Genomic DNA, 24,089 nt, shown 5'->3' on the forward strand with positions numbered 1-24,089 from the left:
TGCTTTTATGCACGATTTACTTTTTGTTAAACGATGTTTTGTAATTAATATGTACGTACACACTGGCACAGCTTGAGTATCCAGTGCCCGATAACAATGTTACATAATACATAGAGTTAAATTGGCCTTCCCACTGATAATTTTCCTTGTTGCCTCAAACCCAGCTACTCCGCTGTACAAACATCAACACCAACCACCATATGTCCACAACAATGTACACAGAACTCGTTGAAGACACACTACCTTCGCATGTTCGGAATCATCGTGTGAGTATCGTACAATCCTCAGTTCGATGAACCGGTGAAGAAACGAATCGTTGCCTGACAACACGCGACCACCAATCGACAACTTGCCATGATTGGGCAGCGACACCAGACGATATCTGCAGGTGGGTACGGTACATTGTTGTTATATAATTTGCTGGTGGCGGTTCAAGTGTTAAAGAAATTTAATTTTTAAATATGTTTTTGAACACTCATCCAATTGCATGATGCTAGTACTTTCTTTGTTCTACCATCTACTTCATGTCAAAACATTGATTGCAGAAGATGAAAAACTACTTGATCTCTAATAATTGAATTTTACTTTAGTTAACAGATCGGTGCGAAATTAAATAGATATTATTTCTATTATTCTAGAAGCAAGATTTATAAGTAAATAAAATCAGCCGGCTTGATTTTATTTACTTATGACGTTTAATCGCATCCTAAGTAAAAAAAATCTTTGTGAAACTTTTTATTCTCAATAATATCGAGAAAGCGGAACAGAAGTTGAGAGAGACCACGTCTACTGCTACTGCATGTTTTTTATCATGTATCTTATTAAGATTATGTTAGGTTATTTCACCAAAGCAGTTAATATTTTTAAAAATAAAGTAGCTTCTTACGAACATGTGTTTTGTGTTCACAAAACCATGTTTTACCTCAAGTCGTAGCGTTTTCTTCGCGCAGTGTCGGCAACTTTTTTGAACAGGTTACTGGCATCCAATTGGTTGGAAGTCAGATTAAAGCTGCCACCTTCCATTACCGTCCCGCCTGAAGCAAGAAAACGCTAGAGTCGTTAAGTTTGACGTTACTTTAATGTAATTTCGGAAAACATTACGTCTTCTCATTTCACCTAAAAATTGCACAACACCAGGAAAACGATAGTAACGACGTCAGAATCATCATGTCGTACTCGTAGGCAAGGCTGCTTCGTTATTTTGAGATTGACGAAAGGCTAGCAAATCTATTAGGTAGTAACAGTTGTTACATGCTATGCAAACTATCGGTCTGTAGTTGAACTAATGTAAAAAATGATTGATTTGCTGACTAGGTACTACATTTTGTGTTCAAAAAATTACTCGCTTTGTAAAATCGAAAGCTGGTTTTGTGCATTTCTTCTGTTCCCTAAATGAAATGTTGTTAATTTGTGAGGTTTTTGCAGCGTTCGTACCCTCTCACCACCAAACAACAACTATTTATACCATTATCTTAAAGCTTTGAGACTTTGGCTACTTTTCTCAGTTTATTTGGCACGCTATATCGTATGTTGCAACTGGAACTTTCTTTATTCCAGAACACACCGAAAAATGAACGTAAATGGTCAGAAACATATTTATCACCGACCTTCATTCAATTGGATTGGACTCTGCCTTCCAAAAGAAGCATAAACGTCATAGGACACGTTGAGGTGGACGACAACCCCAGTGACGTTTCTAGCAGGGAAAGAAAATGCAGTCACTTGAAAGTTGTCGGTTGTGCTCCAGGCGATCGGGTCTTTGTTCTGGAGAAATACAACAGTTGCTTGCAAATTGTGACAAAAATAGACATTAAATTAACTCCAAAAACAAGTAAGGCAAACCGGGGCTTGTTGTCACAAGGGGCGTGTTGTCACAGCAATTTTTTTTGTACTTGCACTGATTGCTTCGAGTTTATATTTGTAGCACGTGCTTCGTTAAGAGTCAACTTCATTTTGATGTTAGCAAAGTTAAGAAAAGACAGCAGGTTTAGCTTAAATTCAATTATTAACAAAAATTTGGTCATCGATGTAAATTTCACTAACTTTTCAAAATTATGTGACGCTTTTATAAGAGCAGTCTGACCGCAAGTATGAAATCAGTTTTATAGTTTATTATGTTAGGAGTATAGCTGACACTTTAGAAGTTAATAGCGTGCCTTTTCTAGTCACCATTAAAACTTTTGTCCGACTGCGTACGTCGGGGCGAGTTGTCACAGCTGTGATGATGGTCACAGCTTACGAGAAGCAGAAGCAAAATTTGGTGTAAAGTATCAAACCCTTGGTTGATATGTGAAGGCAAGGAAACAAGACCCGAAGCAGTTGTTGAATTAATTTCAACTTGTTTATAAGCGTAAATTCCACGTAATAAAATTTGATTTTGTATGGCAAACCTTACATTGTAAGGCAAACATTGTGACAACACGCCCCATGCTTTGTGACAACATGCCCCGTGCTGGGGGCGTGTTGTCACAATTTTTTTTTACAAAAATTTGATTTTCTTGAAATCCTTTTGCGATTAAAAAGTTTAACTAGTGGCAAAAGGAAGTGTAAGTGGACAGCGTACGAATGATATAACCAAATCACTTGCATTGTATAGAGCAAAAGCACAAATCGAAAAGCCCCAAACCTGTGACAACACGTCCCGGTTTGCCTTACAAGATATTTTTCGAATACACAACACACGCAACAACAAAATAATATTTCTTAAATACTGTATTTTCATCTTTTTGTTGTTGCTAAATTTGTAGGAGTGGTGCTAAATTATAATCGAAAATGCAAGATGAGTAGTCACCTGATGGAAATATACAAGACCAGAGTCAATGTCGCTTTGAGTGAATTCTTCGGTTTGTTGAAAGATCACGTTTGATGTGTTGGTGCTTTCTGTGGAAGAAAGTGTTTAATGCAATATGGAACTAGCTGACAATAACAGTGAAATTTGAAGCTGTGATAAAAGATTAAATCGGCGGGATATTTGAACGTTGAGGAAATTAGTTGTAGAATGGCAAGTGCTAAAATATTGTCAGCATAAAATAAGCCACAGTGCAAAGTTGACCCTTTGTGCAACAAGTTGGCAAAAAAATCAAACAATAACTGACAAATGGGGAAAAGATGCCCAATTTCATAATGGGAACATCAGCGAGAACTCACAAATAGTTGGTGCGGTTCAGTAAATCAAACTATCCAACTTATTGCAATTAATGAGATTTACTGTTGAACGTCGTTTTCATTAATTTCTTTGCGATTCTTCCCAACGCTGGTTGCTTGGTGATGACGTAAGCTACGTCACGTGCATCAGGCTCCACAGTCTTGTCATTGGTCGTCGCTTTCAAGTGATCGCTGGTAAGTCGCGCATACGTAGATGGAAACACCTGGTGAAAACAGGAAAAGTGTCACGGACGATACAAAAACTTCTGTTCAAAAAGCTTTCAGTTAAGTTTTGATCAGTTGCAATATGTTTGTATTAAGCTACGCTTGCAAGGCAGACAAAACATGGCGAGACACAGACGCACATACAAAGAAAAATGGTTTCATTTGTACAAGCAACTACAATACTTCTGTAAATTTGTGCATATCTGCTAACAAAACCAGCACAGCCATTTTTTGTAAAGTGTAGAAAATCACCTGCGAACTCATAGCCTACCTTCAAAACTTGGGTTGGTTGAACGGTGATGTAGAGTAGCTTAGCAGTGATCACGAAGATGTGCTTCGTGTCGAAGTTATCATGATCGTTCACTTGGTAGGTGAAGCCACCTGTTGTTTTACCTGTGAAGACAAATGATGTATAACATGCTAGCCGGAAGGGGATGGCTTGAAAACCAAAACTCCTGAAACTGTAATTACGTGACGTTATGTATCTGTGATTCGGTTCCTTTGGGCAAGGTTAATAAAAAGTACCGTTGGTATAAATATTTAAATTCAATTTGTATTCTTAAACTAGATTTTTAGTAGAAAAGGTCACAAAATAAAAAATTCCAAACCGCTTTTTACATTCAAATCTAAAGTAAAACTCAATACTATAAAAAGTTGCAGTCAATTATTGTGCAATACAGTACAATCTGTCAATGCAATACCTTTGTGAACAAAGACAACGTCTTCGGATTTAATTTGAGCTTGAGTAAAAGTAGCGATGGATTTCGTCGGTTTCGACTTCAGAGCAACGTGGCCATTGTCAGGGGGAAGTATCTCGTAAGTTAAGTTTATGGGAGAAGAGTCCAGATCGACTGCCGCTAGATGTCGCGATGTTATCGTCGTCGTGGAGTTTATCCAGACCTAGAATAGTTTGATCACTTAATCGACGTTTCTGACCAGTTGTGTGTTTCTAATGGTCACTTAACCGAAAAAATTGATTCGATTTCATTGGCTAAGTGTTGCATGTTAGTGGACGAGTGGTAAGAACGATGTACGAAAGGACACCGGTTCGACACTTGCCGCAAGCACGCAGCTGTGCAAACGCAATAACGTGCTTTAAGGTGGAGGGCACAAAGATTGGCTTGCCTGCATGCGAGAATACTTTCAAACTTTCATCATCAGGTACAGACGACAAAGATCGTTTTCCACTTAACTTTGTTTGTTTTTGAGTAAAACGATGGATGGCATTACTTTGTTTCTCAATGTAAAAACATAATTTCAAACGCTGTTTAACATTTTTTTACGTTGAACACAGCAACAAACCGTTAATCCCGTATCATTCTCCATGCGTGGTGGTTGGTCATTTTCAGGTATGACGGTTATAAACGTTGAAACAACGTCACTTTGCCTGCTTCCATCCGCTGTTGTGGCTTGAAGCTGGTACATGTCCTGTAGAGACTTGCTTGGTTATCGCAGTCCATTCATCAGTAAAATTGCAATACTACTTCGATAAGATAACATTACAATACTTGTAAATGATGGAAACAACGAAGCTCTGCACCTTTGACTCATCCATGTTGCGAAATACAGGGAAATAAGATTTAACCAAACAGTTACAGTGTTGTTGCACTAGGACCTTATAGAATAGTGAGCAAGAATTTGCAGATACAATCCTTAAAAATAATAATACCCGGACGGCCAAAGCAGCAGTACATCACAAAAAGAAAGTGAGTACCATACTTGATCCAAGCATTGGGGATGAGAAGATAAGGTTCTTATTATACTAAGCCTTCGGCACAAATGAGTAAGGTGGCCAGCTTCTTTTTCTCGGCCGCCTTTCCTTCAGCAACTACGCCCCCATACAAATTATTACACCCTGGGTAGAGGTCAGCGGTGTTTTTCGACAACCAGCTTAAGCCGGGAGTCGAACCAGGATTGTATGATTGAAAAGCGAGCGCTGCGCCATCACAATAAGACGACCTAAATCTTTCAGAACTTTAATACTTTCGCCAGTTAGCGGCTATTCCGCCCCATTCATACGCAACGATGAAAGTTAAATTTATAGAAAATTATTACGAAATTCAATACCTGGGCCGTGTCGCTTCCATCGTGGAGGTAATAAACGAACTCTGCTTTTGTGAGGCGAAATGTGAACTCTGACAGGCGGTTCCCTGTATCACGTGATGACTCAAGTTGGCCGTTGATTGGTTGACGGATTACGACGAGATTGATGTCCAAGTCTTCGAAATGAGGACTCACGATATCAAGGTAATCACGCACAAGAACTTTCGAGCGGCCTTCACCCACGCTGAAATTACCAGCCCTGAGAATAATGAAAAATGCCTTCATATTGCTTTCATTCCATTGTGGAAACTAGACAAATTCTCGTAACAAGACAACCCCGTTGCGATAAATCACAAATAACTATTCAGTTGGGGGCTGTGGTTGTTTATTCTGCGACTGTTCAGTTTTTTTAGCAATTACACTTTTTTCAATTGTGCATCCCATCTATGATTCAACTGCTTTATAACCCGAACTTATCTTTACTGCTTTATGCAAACCAGAACACAATCGGTACCGCTTTTGAAGTCTTTGGCATAAATAAACACAAGGCACAAAATAAATCAGATTTTTCGCATACTTAGAACCTACCTTAAAGGTATGATGAGAGGGATTATCTCCACTTGGCAAACCACTCCAATCAAGCTAAGTATCCCGTTACTGACGTCACACGTGTAGTTGTCGAGTGGCTGAGGCGTCTTGAAGGTTGCGTTGCTGGATTGCACGTACGTAAGATGGCCTTGGTTGATGTCCCACTGGGTGAAGACTAAAAATATTTAACAAAGTTCAGGGATTGGCGCTGGTCTCGCTTTCTGCAGCAGCGCGGGTCGAAGCGACGCGCCCAAGGTTCTATATTCAACTCCGCTTGATAGGACCCGCACCTTGTTCTCTCTTATTGACGTAAAAAACATTTATTGTAGGCCTACATAACACGAGTTTGGGAGTAATGAAAGCGGTCCAGTAGAAGGAGGTCGATTGTATGACTGGTTCCCACATTGCTAGAGCTGCTGGCGGCTTCTTAACACAAAATGATGCTTCAATGAGAAAAAATCCAACTACAGTTCAGAACCTACTAGTAGCATTGACAACAACAGACGAAGCTGGTTTCCCATCGATGCCAATTGTTCGATTGAGCAAAAGATGTCCATAACTTGGCCTCTGACGTATGGTGAACACGATGCCACGTGGTCGGATGTCCTGGTGGGTGGCTCTCAGGTCGGATCGTCTTATTCTGAAGGAAGATCCCTGCTGGACGGACACAGCCCGATTCCGACGGATGACTGGCGGCTGTTGCTGGCTCGGCAAGAAGATCTGAATGCTGAGCTGGAGAACGACAACATTAAAGTCTTGTTCTCCGAAACTATAACGAAAATGGTTTGTAGCTTAACCAGAAAAATAGAATAGGTACTTTTGAATCAAAAAATCATCAAGGAGATCATGGCAACATATTACTCTCATTTAGAATTTGAAGAAATAAGAAAAATGCTTTGAGAAAAACTTAAATTCTTCATTTTAAACTTTTATGAAGATATACATTATTGTACCTGATTTAAAGTCTTATAATGAACCTACATTTCCATAAACTGTCGTCTCCCCAACGGTGACTGAATAACCGATGTGGTCCGCCATGTCAGGTGACCCATCGTGTCTGTACTCTATCAACTCCTCGTCAATCTGACGCTGGGTGAGGTCAAAGATGGAAGTTTTATTTCCAAAGTTTAATGTCCCATGCACTGGCGGCTGCAAAATCCTGAACATAAATGAAGACGTCGCTTGAATATCACTGAAAGTCAGATCTCCTAAACCTCAGTTGTTTAAAACACTTTGTGCTATGAACAAACAATGAAAAAAATTAGACAATAATGGTTCGACTCCAGCCTAGTGCTTCGGAACAAACTTCTTAAAATGGATTTACAACATCATTATTACTCAAGAAAAATGTCTTCAAACCGTTATTACTGTCTGTGTCTCAGTAGTAATTATGCCAAAGCGGTGATCTTCTATGTTGAGAAACGATGACTGACCTTGTAATTGTCAAAGCTTCTTGCTATACGTTGATTCAAAGCAAAATCATTCGAATACGCGGTACTACGACAGTTTATCGAACGACAGTTTATCGAAACGACAGTTTATCGAAACGACAGTTTATCGAACGACAGTTTATCGAAACGACAGTTTATCGAAATGACAGTTTATCGAAACGACAGTTTATCGAACGACAATTTATCGAACAACAATTAATCGAAAACCCAAACCCTAACCCTACCCCTGAACCCCCAACCCTACCCCTACTCCTTAACCCCCAACCCTAACCCTAAATCCCTAACCCTACCCATAACCTCCAACCTCTAACCACTAGCCCCTAACCCATAGCCTCTAGCCCCTTCGATGAATTGTCGTTCGATGAACTGTCTTTCGATAAATTGTCGTTCGATAAATTGTCGTTCGATGAACTGTCGTTTCGATGAACTGTCGTTTCGATAAACTGCCGTTTCGATGAATTGTCGTTCGATGAATTGTCGTTCGATGAACTGTCTTTCGATAAACTGTCGTTCGATGAACTGTCGTTCGATAAATTGTCTTTCGATAAATTGTTGCGTCACGCAAATACGCAGTGTTACAACATACATTACCTGTATTTTATAAGAGATGCTCGGCCAACAATGTTGGTATCAGCATTCATATTGGTCGTAGTGACCACAGCACTGCTACCTCTCTTAACCAGCAACTTGCTGGAATTACTGATCCTCACATACGGGCCAAAAGCTTGCACAACAAACAGGCCTGAAAAGTTCAAAGATACTAATCACCATTCAAAGAAAATGAAGGGATGTACCAAAAAAATTGTAAGATTGGCCCATGATACAAGAGAAGGATCCACAGAGGATACAAACTAATATGCATAAATCAACAAGTGAATATACAAATAACAGTAACCTCTCACCATTTAACACTATTTTGTTTTACTGTAACACTATTTTTAAACAAATAAAAAAAGAGTCAAAAGTCATGCAAATTTCACTTTGTGTTGAGATGCATGTACGATACTTGAGAAGTAAGTACTTTATTCTAACACTATTTTTAAACAAATAAAAAAAGAGTCAAAAGTCATGTAAATTTCACTTTGTGTGGAGATGCATGTACTTGAGAAGTTACCGTTAATTTTTTATTCACATACTAATCATCATTGACAAAACCTTGTGTCGAAATTTAGAGCATTTCTACATTCCGCAAAAACAAAACTCAAGCAAATGCAAACTTCTTCAATGTTAAGTTGACCTCTCAACGAGTCATCTTCACCTGTAGCAAAGTTCTTCCCGTCTTTGACCCAAAACACGAATCGGCCGAAAGAACTTTGCTTGTGATCGTGACGAAATAAAACGCTGTTTGATTCCATGTCTCTCTGTGTGAACTCGAATATCTGTAACAGAAAATATAGCGATTTTCAAAATCTCTTTGAATTCCTGAAACATCAAAGGAAAACAAGCTCTGTTGACAAAGCTACATATCCAATTGCAGCAACAATAAAATCAAAAGTTCTTTAGAAGTTCATCAAGTTAGCTCAAAATCGTCACTCTTGGCAACCATTAATCCATGTTGATGCGCAATCTGCTATAAGCGGAGATGGCGACTGATGATGATGAAGCTCTGTTGCTGTCTCATTATGAAAGGATCTTTTGATCATTAAGTATATTGTCATTTTTATTCCATGTTGGATATATTTTTATGTAGGACTACCATGCAAACCAACATAAACATTTACCTGTTCTCGTCGTTTGCTGGTAGCATTGAGGATGTCCCCATTCTTGATGCCACGGCGCACATACTTCAGATCGAGGTCATCCTGATTGACATCCGGATCGTGATACCAGAGATCCCGTTTGGTGAGCAACCTCTCTCTGTTCCTCACCACGTGAAAGGGTTTATTGATCACACGAATGGGAGGGTTGTCGTTCACTGTTGTTGAGAGAGTTGAAGTATTTTGACGAAAATATAACGTTGGATCGCAGTTTTATGATGTCACGCTGACTTATTTTGACAATTAAACATGATCACAGTGAAAAAATGTATATTAAAATCTTACAAAAAAATGTTCCAAATGACAAATTGACCTTTTTAAGTTGGTGCAGCGTTGGCCGACATGAAATCGATGTAAGAAAGACGATTTTGCTAACTAGAGCAATGTATTCAAATATGCCAAGCAGAAAGGGCGAATTACATAACCAATGAGTAACAAGGTTAACATAACAATAAAAACTCTCTGATAAAAAGAGCAAAAATGAAAAAAATGCGAAATAGTATCTGCTCATGAAATACGCAAATTAACACGGTTAAGTAAAACTATGGGTGTGTGCTCTGCAATGTAAAGTAATATGTAAAACATACGTAAAGTAATGGAAACGGTAAACGTTCCATTCGCTGTTGCATTCCTCAAGGTATCTAGTTTATTAGGCAGCTCGCCTTCCAGAATGGGACGAATGGTGAAAGCAAAGCAATCGTAGTCACTCTCGCTGTCATCATGTCTGGAGAAAGTATATGAGAATTTAACAGAGACTAAGATTCTGGAAAGGTATCAAATTAGGAGGTGACAGATTTGAATAAGCGTTTTAAGAAATCGATTTTATGTTGTTTACATGCTAGCCCAGAGCGCTCAGAACTTATAGGTAATTTTTGACGATAATTATACGTGATTTTGACGTAAATTTGACGATATGGAAATCTGTATATATACATAAATTCCATAAAAGTTCAAGACTAATGTGAAATGAAGGATACTGTGGTTCAGTTACTACCCCAGTAAAGCAAAAGAACATTAAATTAAGTAAACAAGCCAATACCGAAGTCTGTTCCACAAAATAGTCATTGCTTAGACAAGTCGATGACATTTGAAGCAGAACAGTTACCTGTAATGGAGCCTTCCATCGACGATGTCTCTTGTTGTGAATGACGTAACATTGGTTTGTGCTCTGATGAGAGTGTCATCGTCGTTTGCGGAAGATGAACTGGTCACCAATTGTCGCAGTCTCAAGACGCCGTGCTGTGGCATCTTGGTAACCTGCAGCAACAGTTTGAGCTGTTGTTGATTACACTATTGGTGACTTGAACATGCAAAGCAAGCGTCAACGTAAAAACTGAGCAATTTATTTATAACTCACAAAAAAGGCTTAAATAAAAAATAAAAATTAGTGTTCAGATAATATTAAAACGTTTATAACATTCCATAACTACAGAAACAATGAGAAAAGTATTAAAATATAGATACAAAAATAAAAAATAAATATATATCTCTCTTGGATGAATATGACGAATCCTTTCAAAAATAGGTATTCATTTTCTTGAAATGTTCTTTCTCGAAACGTTCTTTCATGAAAAATCATTAATATGCGCTCAATTAAATAAACAACACATTAGCAACAGTTTTTATATTAGGGCCAAGAGTACTTGCGCTTACATTGAATAGAAACCGTCGGTGCAGCAAAGTTTGAGCGAACAGGTGGTTGGGTGTTATTCTACTTTCGCCCCCTTCGTCAACAAGTAACTCCAACATGGTCACCTGTCGTGAGGTAAGAAATGATGAGAACTGCAAGTTTTGATAAATATGTTTCTTGATCATAAAGTCTGATGGTAATAAAAATAATACGAAGTGAAAAAGTTATTCTTTCAGTAACAGTGGTTCTTTTTCACATCGCTTCAGTGGCACTAGTTAAAATATAACTTCGCTGGAGAGTATTACATACAGGTTGGCTTATTGGGCAGCATAGAACTGAGTGAAGAGTTTTAAAGTAAAAAAAAAAATTAAATGTTTTCATGCAGCACTTCAAACAGATAAGAATGAAATGTGCTTCATGCTTAGGTCTGCTATTCTAAAACCTTTGGAACTTAAATAACTACTCACTGTTATGCTTCGTGTGTCAGGGATGTATGTGAAGCTGAAGTTTTGCTTGGGCGATCGATATCTTCCCTGAACTACCGCCTGGAGCAATAAGCTGCCTTGCAGTTTGAACACATCTCGATCTATTTGTCTGGTCAGGACAGTCACTCGCAATTTGCCTGATTCTAATTCCGCTAAGGTGAAAGCGTCTCCGGTCGATACTTCAAGACTGGAATTCCTGAAGCAAATTTGCAAATAAGATTTTAACAGAATTAAAGCAAACGTAGACATGATGTGTATTTTTTGAATGGTGCCGTGACCATTGCAGGTTCGTGTTGCTTTCAGCCCTTTTTAGACAGACAGTATCACCGCAGCCGTAAAACAACACACCCAAATCAAATATTGTTTTCGTCAATGCTGCTTGCTTCTGTAGAAAAAAAAAACGATTGCAGGGTCAATGGTACGACTTGACATGGTATCGAACCCACGTCTACCCTTTTAAAGGTAAGAACTCTAACGTTCGATTACTAAGCAAGATAGCGGAATAAGCTGTGTCGACAAAAAAGTTCAGCTTGCATCATGGCAACGAGTCATGCACAGCAATAGCCACACATGCCAAGATTAACAGCGCTCCCTTTCACTCGTCGTCCGGTGAGCCTTTGGGGGCGAGGCGAGAGTCTATATTTTTCACCATCCCAGATCACGGTGTTCCCGGACTACACTGGAAGGCTTCTTTTATGCCAATATGTGAAATCGTGTGACGTCAGGACAGTAGACGCTTCAAGAAGCTCAAAGTCTTTTCGGCACGGTGCCATTTCTTGTATTAATATGTTTTGTATGAATAATTGAATACATGAAGTAAAATGCGCATTTTGCGTAGTGGATTTTCATGAGTTTTATCAATCCTTTGCTTAGGTACGTTAGCTGACAGTTTATATACGTAATATTACAACAAGAAACTTACTCGTAAGAAAGTGACGCATATTCAAACTTTTTCAAGACAACCAGTTGAATTTCGTCTCTTGAAACATCAGCCACTCCTGTGTATAGCACAGAGATGACGTCACTGCTGAGTAGCTTGGTGCTCCGACCCGCTTTTAAAGTGATGGAAGAGAGGTGAAGAGAAACCTTCACACGCAAGATCGTGATGTTGAAGATGAAAGGACCAATCTCATAGCCGCTGGCAGAGGCGAAAAAAGCAAACCTGAAAAAAAACGTTTAACTTCAAGCTAACAAAATGGCTGTGTACGTAGCCTCAATATGCACTTTTATCTTACCTTCACTCCAATCACACACTGCAAATGGTACCAGTTAAAAAACGTGTCAGCACACACTTAAGCAATACAGTAATGAGAAAACGTATTACATCTTTGGACTAAAAAACACGCAATCAATTTTGTGCCAGTGATACGTTATGCATTCGTATCAGCTTTTATTAAGTGAAAATCGGGGAAAATCTACTTGAAAAAAGTAGACTGAGAAAATATAACGCTCTTCTTGGTGAGGTAAGCCAGCTCACGCGTGATAATGAGCGTGCCATCAGAAGGTTAAATCACCATCTTATTACGTCACTTACCTATCTTGTACAACGTCAGCAAGTTGGCCGTTGGCGTCCACATTGAGATACCTCACTCGGCCGTCACTGATCTGTGATTGGAGGAATGAGGAAGCTATAGACCACGCCCCACTGGACCCATCGCTGCCCATCAGCACCTGTAGAAGGGAAAGTAGTTGTGGTTAAAAGAAGTTCAATTCAGTGAATATAATGTTTAACATACAGTAACCTGCTTTAATAGGAAGACGCGAATTCATAATTTACAGAGGTATATTTTCATTTCGATCAAATCTGTTATTAAAAAAGGGGTTGTCGAGGTGCAAAAACAACAGAAGCTTGATAGCAAATCGATAAAATAATAACATGTGTTCTCATTGAGTGTTGTATCCAATGCATGTGTGGTCCTCACCACTGCACAATAAAGGTACCTACTTCAGACCAGTAATACACAGGTGCCACTGAATACAATATTGCTCGAAATTTATTTCCTCAAAACTTGATGAAAAAGTGAAGTTGTCAGAGCCTAGTATGCGTGGGACAGCACGAATCTCTGTTACGTAGTTCTTCGGCCATACAACTGCTTCAAACACAGTATGTTTCACAGTAGAAGACCAACCTTCTGATGTCATTGTGTTTGCTGGCTTTGCACTATTCCTTAGTCGTGAAGAAGATAACATGCTCGTTTATGTTATCAACAAGCAAACAATGCCAAGTTATCTATTCAAACAAAGCTACACTTGCTAAAATAACGTCAAGATAACTGAATTTAAACTTCATCTTCTTTCTACAAACCTGCAACTGTCCATAGTTTGGGTTGTCTTGCACAGTATACCTCACATCGACAATAGATTGCCCGGCATTTGTGTCGACCGACAGATGGTTGCTCGTTAACACCTCAGCTTCACCTTCCACCAGGGTGAAGCCAGTGTTGTTTGCAACTAGCAATTACAAGTGAATAGAAATCAATGCGGTACTACATGAGGTTGAACAGTGGGGAAAGAGAGAAGAAAGAAGAAAAAAATGTAAATATTATATGCTGAATGATTTATAGTTAGTAGTAATCTGTCCGTTGTTTAGGAAGTAGTTGAGGAAGTGCTTGAAAGAATAATGTAACGCAATCTGATATGCTGTTCGGAGAAGAAACAACAATTATATACAATCCAAATTTGAGATAATGTTCACTGAAAAACTTTGCAGCAATATTCCATGAACAAAACAGAGATTGTAGCACTTTTCTACAGTTCACTTGGAAACACGACAAAATGATTTTGTTTGTTATGGAAAGTCTATGAAATACATCACCTTTAATTAAACTCTTTGAAACCCTTGGACTTTAAATTATATAACTGACTTACTTTTAATATCTAGAGGTCGGCTTGATATGCGAAGAACTGAAGAAGACTGGATGCCACTGTTCCTGGATGGGTTATTGCTTACTTGTAGAAGCAAACGGGCGTTCACCGGACCTCTAGCATGAACGAAGTTGATATTGTTCGAATTGATGTCCTCTTGGGTGAAGAGATTGATTGGTCTTCCGGGATTAGATCTGTTCTCGATGTATAGTCCTGTTCCGACTCCCAGAAGATGGTAGAAAATCTCTGATGGTGAGCTGTCTTTATCAATGGCAGTGAGGATGTCTTTGGAAAGAGGAGTTTTTGTGTTGCGGATGGGATGAAAAACGTATCGTGAAGGAATATGAAGATGAGGAGGATTATCAACGGGAGTCACAGTGATGTGGATGTTGTAGGAAGTAGATTTGGAGATGTGATGATGCTTTTCGTCACATATGAAATATTGTTTAGGGTCCTGAGTAAAATAAATCAATTGATCATAAAATTTAGCATCCAAGACCAAAAGCTTTTAAAAAAATCAATTTAAGGCAAAGTATTGCCTGCAACTGTTTGTTAAATACAAAGGTTTAGGTAATACTTAACCTGAATAGAAGTCGCCTAAAGATATGGAACTCACGTTTTTCCTGATCAGACTATCCTTCTCCACTGTTGCAAGAACAAAAGAAAATCCGTCTTCCGACCTCTCGGAGCCATCGTGATGATAACTCAACCTCCCACTGAGCACATCTTCCATTTGAGCAGTGTCGCCCACTGACAGCCGGTTGCCATCAAAATACAAGTGACCAAATTCGGGCAATGAGATGAGTTTGAAATTGAAGACTGGCAAGCCATTGTTGTTGTAAATCCGACGCACATCCGTCTTCATTGCTTCAAGGTTAATGATCTCTTTGGTGAAGTTTTGAATTCCATCTTCCACCACTACAAAGTCATGAAGGGTTAGATTGTAACACACCTCTCGCTTCAGCTTCCTTGCTATCTGAAATGTAAAGTGTCAAAACAAAACTGTTATTAAACAAGTTAATCATGGTTTACACGCAAATAAATGTTGTTTATATATAACTTAAGGCTATGTGTTGTTCAATTGTTCATTCAATAAAATATTCATACGCCAATCTGCTACAACTGTTGACTAGTTCCAAAAAAATAACAATTTCATCTACTGTAGCTCCGAAGCAACAAGTTAAAAGAATCTTTCCAATATTTTTCAACTATCTATCTTTGGTATAGGTCAGGTCAGGGTTACTCAACTAATCTTAACAAAGGTCCAGTTTGACAAGTTGAATATTTTTAGCGGTCCGGTCAATAAGTTATTTCACACGCAACCACGAAAGTTAAACTATCTGTACCAAACCACTTTTTAGGTAAAATGTAACTCGAATTGGATTTCTGAGAAAGTGTTGGGGAGTCTGGGAGTCGAAGCCCCCGCAGCAACTAGGATAATCACAGTAAAAATGGTTTCCTCCCAATAGAAATCTGTTTAAAGAAGCCCTGAAATGTGGCAATGAGGTTATTCTTTCAAAAGCTCAGGGTCCACCATCAGCACCTAGAAGGTCCGGATTCGGACCGCGGTCCGCCTGTTGAGTAGCCCGGGTATAGGTGATCAAGGATTCATCTCAAGCTACGTAATATACAGTGATATTTACATCGGATTTGATGGAATTCTCTGAATTACTGTTGGAAGTTGACTCTTTTGTTTTTTCTTTCTGAGAGCTCTCTGGACGTTGAGGAACGATGACGAAGGTAGGAAAGGAGGGAGGATCGGTACTGAATATTTGAGGAGTGAATTCCTTTGTTGTGCATCCAGCGGACACATCGTGCGATTCCAGGATATCGCCAAGAGATTTTGACCTGGACAGAAAACATCAATAATTACAACATCGCTTGTTCTCAGTTGTTTTATAAAAATTAAGTGATGGTGTTTTGTATGGAAGCTTATGTCTGGCAGTGGACAAGTTAGATCAAGCGGACGCAAATGCAAGAAAGCTAATTAGGCAAAAAAGAAACCGATGCGTACCATGGATGGGCGTCGAACTGCCGTCATTCCGGGCGTCGAAAAGACGCGCTAACCACTCCCTCAAGCCGGAATGGCCCGTTTCGGCGAGTCCGATTCGCCTTTTTCGGCTAGTTCCCTATTCGGCGATTTTTTGAAAGGAAATTATCGGGTACCGTAGCCTAATTATCATTGCCGTTTTTACATCGTTTCAACGTCGCTAAACGTTGAAATCGTGTAGAAAATGCACAGCCACCAAACCTACAAAAAAAGCGAAAAAAGAAAACTTTTATTTCGTCGATTCAGAATGTAAAATAGACTTACAATTAACACTTGCAAGCGCAACAAGGGCGATTTAACACAAAAGAAATTCAAAAAATGACATCTTTCCTGAAGTTTTTACTTTGAGAGTCTCGCATTCAAAAACTTGGTTGTGATGTCATAAAAGACTCAGAAAAATAAACATTGCAGGAAACCGGCTCAGCAGGACCATGCGGATTCAGAAAAAAGTAAATAACAATAGAGATATAAAATAATTAAATGTAATAAAATACAGACATGCTACTTCTGCTCGAATTAACTTTGTTCAATCAAATTCATTTTCCAAAGGTTTTACAAAAGTTACACAAGTAAAATAATTTTATGGCGATTTAAATGCAATTATGCTGTATTTTCACCAAAAAGGTAGTGATAAAAATGCAAAAAAAAATTGTAGTCAAAAGCAAATTAAGGAGAAAGATTATACTGGCAACAATTTGTATAAACATTAAAGCTACAGAAGTAAAGTAGTTTTGATGATACGAATTTTAGTACAAAAAATAAAAAGGTCTGGCAGCACTAATTCTAAAAATATAGTTAGGCTAGGTAATTTTATGACAAAAATAACTACCGTAATATATTCTAAGTTTGCATGCAGACAGTAGACGTAGGATTCAAAGAACCCAATTAGCCTAACAGAGTAACAGTTCGTATTTACATTGATTCAATGTCTGAATATTGAATAATATTCAATCGTTGGATTTGCAGAAGGCGTCGTTAAATTTTCAAAAAATCGCCGAATAGGGAACTCGCCGAATCGGACTAGCCGAATCGGACTCGCCGAATAGTAGCAGACCCCCCTCAAGCAGCCAGGATACAATGATTTAAATGTGTTTGTGGAGTAGGGCATACACTTCTACGGTTCTACCAACAGCATTTGTAGAAAATTTTAGCCTTTTTTATAATAAAACTCTAAAACAATGCACAGAACACACATCAGTGCCACTCTAGATAAAAAACAACATGAAAACATCACAGAATGATTCGTACAATCTTCCCCTTCAACGATGGCAATTTTTTTAATGTTTTTCATCACGACACAAAAGCTATGGAACGACAATTGCTCTGTATTCCGTTTAATTTTAGATGCACAATTGTGATTTACATCGAGAAAGTCTGTTCTTTTTTTTTGAAGTATTGCAGAACACCAGCAACTTGGAATAGCAGGAAACACCTACCGAGAATTGATGCGGATGTTTTTTATACAGCCAGGAAACGAGTCAAGCCTTAAACCGGTGGAGAGAAGATTTCTGTGCTTTTTTAATTTACCACTAAGTCCACCAACATATAATGGACCTTTCAGATTGATTTCTTCAACACTTTCGTCATCACCAAGGTCTGGAAAAAGATAGACATAATAAAAGATATAGGCCTAGCCTACAGAGCAAGAATAATAATATTGATTTAAAAATAAAGCGTTTTGGTTATTAAATAAGTGTTATTTCTTTCATGTCCCAATCACTGACTGCCATGAATACATGAGATTGGACTCTGTCGCCAGATGGCTTCACTCAATGAAACGCTAACGAGCCAGCAAACCGAGACCTTTCAACATTGATTTACAAACTGTAGAATGTTAAAACAACGGATTTTGGTTGCTGGTTGCAGTTTAGTATGTGCATCTTCTATTCATACAAAAAATTATTCTTGCCAAATACGACTGACCTTCTAACCTTTGCTGTTGGACTTGGAAACCGATAATAAAAAGTTGTACAGTTAAACTTAAAACTCGCTTAAATGCATTATATTTTAAATTTTAACGTCAGTATTGTCGGTGGTCGGATCGTAAGAATGTCAGATAAAAAGCAGACTCCGCAGAGGTTACTTGCGTCATGCTTTTAATTTTTTCCTCGTTTACGTACAGCGTCTAGAAACATAGCTCAGTTTTTTATTGTCATAAATTTTATCAACTATGTTCTAACAAGCAAAGTAAAAACAATCAGAAGACAGACAAACCCGGATGTAGGTCGGTTTGTTCAATGAACACTTTGGTTCTGTTTCTATCAACTTTGATCTCAAGCACAGAGGAGCTGAACGAGAACCTGGAATGAAAAACAATCAAAAAGCAAATCGAGATTTAACGTTCGTTTCTCAATGAAAACTATCCATAAAACCAAACAAAAATGCGTTTTTGAGTTGTGACACAAAAAAGACCACCTTATCCTGTGCCATTTTCCATCGTTGATAGGCTGAGTTGATTGCAATCCAACAACACCAGCGCCTTTGTTCATTGAAGCTCGCACCGTACCACCAATCATCTCCAAACCGATGAAACCGCGCCTGTTGAGACAGTTGGAATATTGAAAGATTGATAATAACGTTGTCAGTGAAGGTTTCTTAAGGTGAGTCCCATACTTGAATCCAAGCACCGGGGGATGAGAAGATAAGGTTCTCATTATACTAAGCCTTTGGCACTACCAAGAGTAAGGTGGCCAGCTTCTTTTTCTCGGTCGCCTTTTTGTCAGCAACTACGCCCACCCGATTTATTACACCTTGAGTAGAGGTAAGCGGTGTTTTTCAACAACCAGTAAGTCGAACAAGGATTGCGTTATTGCATATCGTGCACCTTGTCCGCTACGCCACCCCACCGCAAAGGCTACTTAACGAACTCCAAACTTGGATTAGGTGAGGACAGTAGTTTTTTAGAAAGGCCCGATTGTTCTATAAAAGTAAAGTGATAGAGCTTCGGTAGAGAGTTTGTCTTGTTGAACCATAGGCATACGAAGCCGAGTAACGTGATCAAGTTTAACATCTTCAAGTTTATTACATATAGAAACACAAAACTACGCAACAAATTAAGTATCAAACGTTTTCGACATCACAAGATGTCCTCTCCAGGAATAATATACATACAACTTAACTACATCTAAATAAAATACAATGGTTAACTAAATCTATAAACAGGAAAAGACAAAAACTGCACAGTACTTCTGACTAGCTCAAACTCAACGATAGGCTCTACGAGAATCAAAGGCAACTGCATCAAAGGTGTTAAACAGATCACATATGGTAGAAAGGCAAGGTGCGAAAATACTAATTTTAAAATACAGAGAGCAAAAAAGACGAGCCGCAAGCATACAATTGTCTGTTCAAAAGTGGATTGTGACGTTTTATGTACAAGGCTTCCAAGATCTTAGTTTGATACTCAGACCTGCCTCTGGACATGATCTCAAATTGCTTGATAGAAACGTTGTTTTGACATTCTGTACATGAGAAAATGTGATCTTTAATTGCGCTTTTCTGTACAGAATTCAAATTGAGGTGTTCCCAGCTCTAGTCGATAAATGTCTTGTTGACATACCGATGTATGTCAGGCTTGCATCATGCAAACAACTGAATTTATAAACGACATTAGCACATAGAGCAAAGGGCGTAGGCGACTTCAGCTGGAAATATCTGCCTACTTTGAACGTTCTATATACAGGGTAAATGTCACAATCAAATTTCTTTTTGACAATTTTAGCTAGATTTTTTGAAAATTTTACCGAATCTTTTCCCAAGAATGGTACATCAAATCAAAGAGGACATCTTGTGATGTCGAAAACGTTCGATACTTAATTTGTTGCGTAGTTTTGTGTTTCTATATGTAATAAACTTGAAGATGTTAAACTTGATCACGTTACTCGGCTTCGTATGCCTATGGTTCAAAAAGTAAAGTGATTCACAAGTACAAAAAGTTTAAACGAGAGTTGGTATTCAGATAGACATACTCCGATCCTTGCTTTCACACTTTTTTACTGTGCAGTCTGCAGCCTTGACAGATTTCCAGCGAAATCTCGTAAAATCCAACAAACTGTGCTCAGTGTTAACATTGAGGAACTGACAGTTTTATATACATTATTGCGTAATTCATGCGCTAGTAATGAAAGCCTTCAGAAGCACATACATTCTTCTTCGGAAGGCTTTCAATTGCTGGCGCATATAAACAAAAGACGAGGAATTGAGTTAATGCTATTAGAGATGTACCGATATATCGGTATCGGTGTCCGACGTTTTCTTCGTAAACAGTTTTTCGTAAAACAATTGTTTGTAAGCAATTGTTCGTAAAATCAATTATTCGTAAAGCAATTCTTCGGGCATGCAATTGACCGTAATACTAATTGTTCGTAAACAAATGTTCATAAAAGTTAGGCTACAGCTTTAAAAAAAACAAACAACAGTTACAATTGTTTACGAACAATCAATTAGGGTAGACTATATGCTAGAGATGTGCTAATTGTGCTTAAAGACGTGCTGTACCTGTAGAGTGTAGACGAGCAGACAAAGTGTAGGGCCTGCAGATAACCGTATGGTCCTTTTTGCCACTGAAAGAAATCTCCAGCTCCTTGCCCTGGTAGGTATGCTGGTATGCTTCAAAGCACTGGTATGCTGACGGCACCTTCAAGACAGTGCCTTCACTGTTTGAACAGCTTTATACAATACACGGACTGAAGGAAAACACTTCAGTGCCTCTGGTGTATGCCCTGCTGGGGGACAAAAGGAGAGAAACATACATTCATCTGCTGCAAAAGATCAAGAAGTTGTTACCTGCTGTTGCTGTTCCAGAGAGAATCATGGCTGACTTTGAGATGGCCATGGTCAATGCAGTAAGCAGAGGGTACCCACTTTCAACTCACCGTGGCTGTTTCTTCCATTTGTGCCAGTGCATTTGGAGAAAGACGCAATCAAGTGGCCTGAAGAAGCAGTACGAGACAAGTGCAGAGTTTGCTCTGAGGCTGCGCATGTTGTCGTCTCTGGCCTTTGTGCCTATTGATGAAGTCAGCCGGGCCTTTGACATTCTCATTGATGAGAATGTATTACCAGATGTTGCTCAGCCAGTAATTGACTACTTTGAAGACACTTGGGTTGGGCGCCCAGATCGTCGTCAAGGGCGCCGTCCTCCAATGTTTGCAATTCAAATGTGGAACTGCTATGATGGCGTCCTCAGTAGCCTTCCCAAAACTAATAATAGCATTGAAGGATGGCACAGAGGGTTCATGTTCCAGGTATCTGCAAATCATCCAGATATTTGGAAGTTCATATCTGCAATCAAGCGAGAACAAAACCTAAATGAGGTTCGCATTGAACAGTATGTCAGTGGCCAGGCAGGACCCCTTCCAAAGAAGAAGTACAAGGACAGTGCAGAAAGACTAACTAGAGTCGTCCGAACTTGGCGTCAAGACTTTCAAGATGATGAAATTTGTGATTACTTGCGTGGAATTGCACACAATACTTCATACTAAACTTGGCTTGTGGACAATTTGTACGAGGTTACTTAAAGTAGTATTGGTAGTGTAAGTAAAGAATTGCTAAACACAAACAATTGTTGTATTCCAATAAATAACAAAAAATGCGCTTTTTCATTGTGCTTATTTGTTTATGTCGTCGTAACTTGGTTATTCAGAAAAATTTGCATTATGCACCTTCATCGGAAATTGCAAGACAAACCTTGCTGTTGCGAAAAATTGTTCACGAACAATTGACCTATCACCTGTTTACGAACAATTCACCTATACGAAGAATTGTTGTATACGAAGAATTGCTTTACGAAGAATTAATTTTACGAACAATTGTTTTACGAACAACTGTTTACGAACAATTCACCTATAACCATCGGTATCGGTGATATCGGCCATTTTTTGAGTATAGGTATCAGCATCGGTATTGGCAAAATTTGGCCGATACTAAACATGTAAAAAAGGCGTTTGCTGCGGATTTTCTGCAGAAGCAAAGATATAGATTTTTTAAAGTAGTAACTAACATTACATTGATGAAGAAAAATAACAACCTGTTCAAATTTTTGATACCTCACACTCCCATGACTTCATGCGCGCACCTTTTGGCATTGTTTGCTTACAGTGATTCTTTCACTCAAACAAAACGTTTTGTTTCAGCAGTTTTGCGTTGTCCGATTCTTAAATTGTGAAGGATACTCAATTTCTCCAATATTTTTCATTTGTGTTTCTTTTCTTTTTTACTCTCAGCAGAGGATAAAACCAGGCCAAGACTACCCAGGTAGCAAAAATGTATAATTTGGCATCGTTTTTACGTACTAAACGTTTGAAAGACCCATGTAACTTGGTTGTTTTTAGTAAGCTGGTTCTATAAGTTTGTGATTTAATTTCCATCTTTCGTTGTCATAAACTCACCAAGCTTAAACAATGTCATGGCAGAGTAAGTAGGCTCAAAATGAAAGCAATAGGACTACGAATCCTCACTAAACTAATCAAAATGGTCTTGTTGCACCTAAGGTGACAACCTCATTGTGAAGAAAGGAGCGTTCTTCCCGGCTATCATCAGCACAAGGCTGAGCACTCACTAGTACAGCGAGCTGTTGCGATTCGCTAACCACAACGGTGTAGCTTCCACGCTAGCCATTTAGACCATCCAATCAACTATATGTTTCTCGGCAGCCGTTTTGTAGCAAAAATTGACATCGACAAGAATTGAAACGGCTAGTGTGGAAGCTACACCATTGTGGTTAGCGAATCGCAACTGCTCACTGTACTAGTGAGTGCTCAACTTTGTGCTGATAGCCGGGAAGGACGCTCCTTTCTTCACAATGAGGTTGTCATCTTAGGCGCAACAAGACCATTTTGATTAGTTTAGTGAGGATTCGTAGTCCCATTGCTTTCATTTTGAGCCTACTTATTTTGCCATGACATTGTTTAAGCTTGGTGAGTTTATTACAACAAAATGTGGAAATTAAATCACAAACTGATAGAACCAGCTTACTAAAAACAACCAAGTTACACGGGTTTTTTAAACGTTTAGCAACGTAAAAACGATACAAAATTATACATTTTTGCTACCTGGTTAGTCTTGGCCTGGCAAAAGCTTTTCAACCAAACGACAAGCGCCCTAAGGTTGCACATTACTTGTCGAATAGTTTTTGTACGACTACACAAATCACTTGGTTTACATGTTACATCTTATTATCAATTATGATGGCCTATTTGGAGAGTTTGCGCAAACACTTTATTAATGTTTCACAAACCCCAATTATGATTTATTGTTTCTTCCCTTAGCTTAATCCCTTATACCTCAGTCCTCAATTACGGTGGCCTTTCATTACTAAAACCTACTATTATGACAAAACAATACGGTTGAGATTGGATTCTTGAGTCTTTAATAAATTATGCCAATTGAAAGCTTTTTTTAATAGTTTTATGCAAATAAGGTAAAACTTAGCATTTGATATAATTTCTTGCAAATACCAAAATTGCTTCTTTTTGTAACACCAAAGTATCGGCCAAAATATCGGTATCAGTATCGGCCTAAAAAACTGATATCGGTATCAGGATCGGCCAAAATATTGGTATCAGTATATCTCTAAATGCTATACAATATTTGACTTGATTACAATAAACGCCGTATTTTAATCAGCAATATATATCTGAAAACGTTTACCTTTTCCACCCAACGTTAAATAAAATCAATCCATGATTATTGAGAGTTTTCAGGTTACAATCAAAAGTCCCTTCGTCAGTTCTTGTCCATCTGTCGTATTTCAAATATGCGTGTACGGAATCAAATGTCATCGGTTCAGTGTGGCGCGCACGGAGTAGTCTTGTGCAACCTTAAAAGATGCAGTGCTCTTAACCAAATACGTTA

General features: G+C 38.6%; 1 protein-coding gene across 1 annotated transcript in view; it reads right to left on the bottom strand.

Moving 5' to 3' along the window:
• Positions 1–24,089, bottom strand: part of LOC145776024 (chondroitin sulfate proteoglycan 4-like) — a 36,884-nt gene that overhangs the window by 9,836 nt on the left and 2,959 nt on the right. Inside the window, exons 5-33 of the mRNA XM_082587434.1 lie at positions 23,886–24,054; positions 18,654–18,776; positions 18,453–18,538; positions 17,675–17,834; positions 15,832–16,036; positions 14,805–15,164; positions 14,192–14,642; positions 13,629–13,774; positions 12,858–12,994; positions 12,246–12,485; positions 11,306–11,519; positions 10,862–10,963; positions 10,314–10,465; positions 9,796–9,932; positions 9,173–9,366; positions 8,710–8,830; positions 8,043–8,193; positions 6,982–7,159; positions 6,483–6,732; positions 6,001–6,175; positions 5,437–5,671; positions 4,672–4,797; positions 4,071–4,269; positions 3,641–3,762; positions 3,209–3,368; positions 2,792–2,880; positions 1,608–1,764; positions 923–1,034; positions 244–382 (exon numbers count right to left, since the gene is read on the bottom strand). Of these exons, the coding sequence (XP_082443560.1) occupies positions 244–382; positions 923–1,034; positions 1,608–1,764; positions 2,792–2,880; positions 3,209–3,368; positions 3,641–3,762; positions 4,071–4,269; positions 4,672–4,797; positions 5,437–5,671; positions 6,001–6,175; positions 6,483–6,732; positions 6,982–7,159; positions 8,043–8,193; positions 8,710–8,830; positions 9,173–9,366; positions 9,796–9,932; positions 10,314–10,465; positions 10,862–10,963; positions 11,306–11,519; positions 12,246–12,485; positions 12,858–12,994; positions 13,629–13,774; positions 14,192–14,642; positions 14,805–15,164; positions 15,832–16,036; positions 17,675–17,834; positions 18,453–18,538; positions 18,654–18,776; positions 23,886–24,054 (5,090 nt within the window). The remainder of the gene's footprint in view (positions 1–243; positions 383–922; positions 1,035–1,607; positions 1,765–2,791; positions 2,881–3,208; positions 3,369–3,640; positions 3,763–4,070; positions 4,270–4,671; positions 4,798–5,436; positions 5,672–6,000; positions 6,176–6,482; positions 6,733–6,981; positions 7,160–8,042; positions 8,194–8,709; positions 8,831–9,172; positions 9,367–9,795; positions 9,933–10,313; positions 10,466–10,861; positions 10,964–11,305; positions 11,520–12,245; positions 12,486–12,857; positions 12,995–13,628; positions 13,775–14,191; positions 14,643–14,804; positions 15,165–15,831; positions 16,037–17,674; positions 17,835–18,452; positions 18,539–18,653; positions 18,777–23,885; positions 24,055–24,089) is intronic.

The sequence above is a fragment of the Aplidium turbinatum genome, chromosome 8, assembly GCF_918807975.1.
Source record: "Aplidium turbinatum chromosome 8, kaAplTurb1.1, whole genome shotgun sequence".
Lineage (NCBI taxonomy): Eukaryota > Metazoa > Chordata > Ascidiacea > Aplousobranchia > Polyclinidae > Aplidium > Aplidium turbinatum.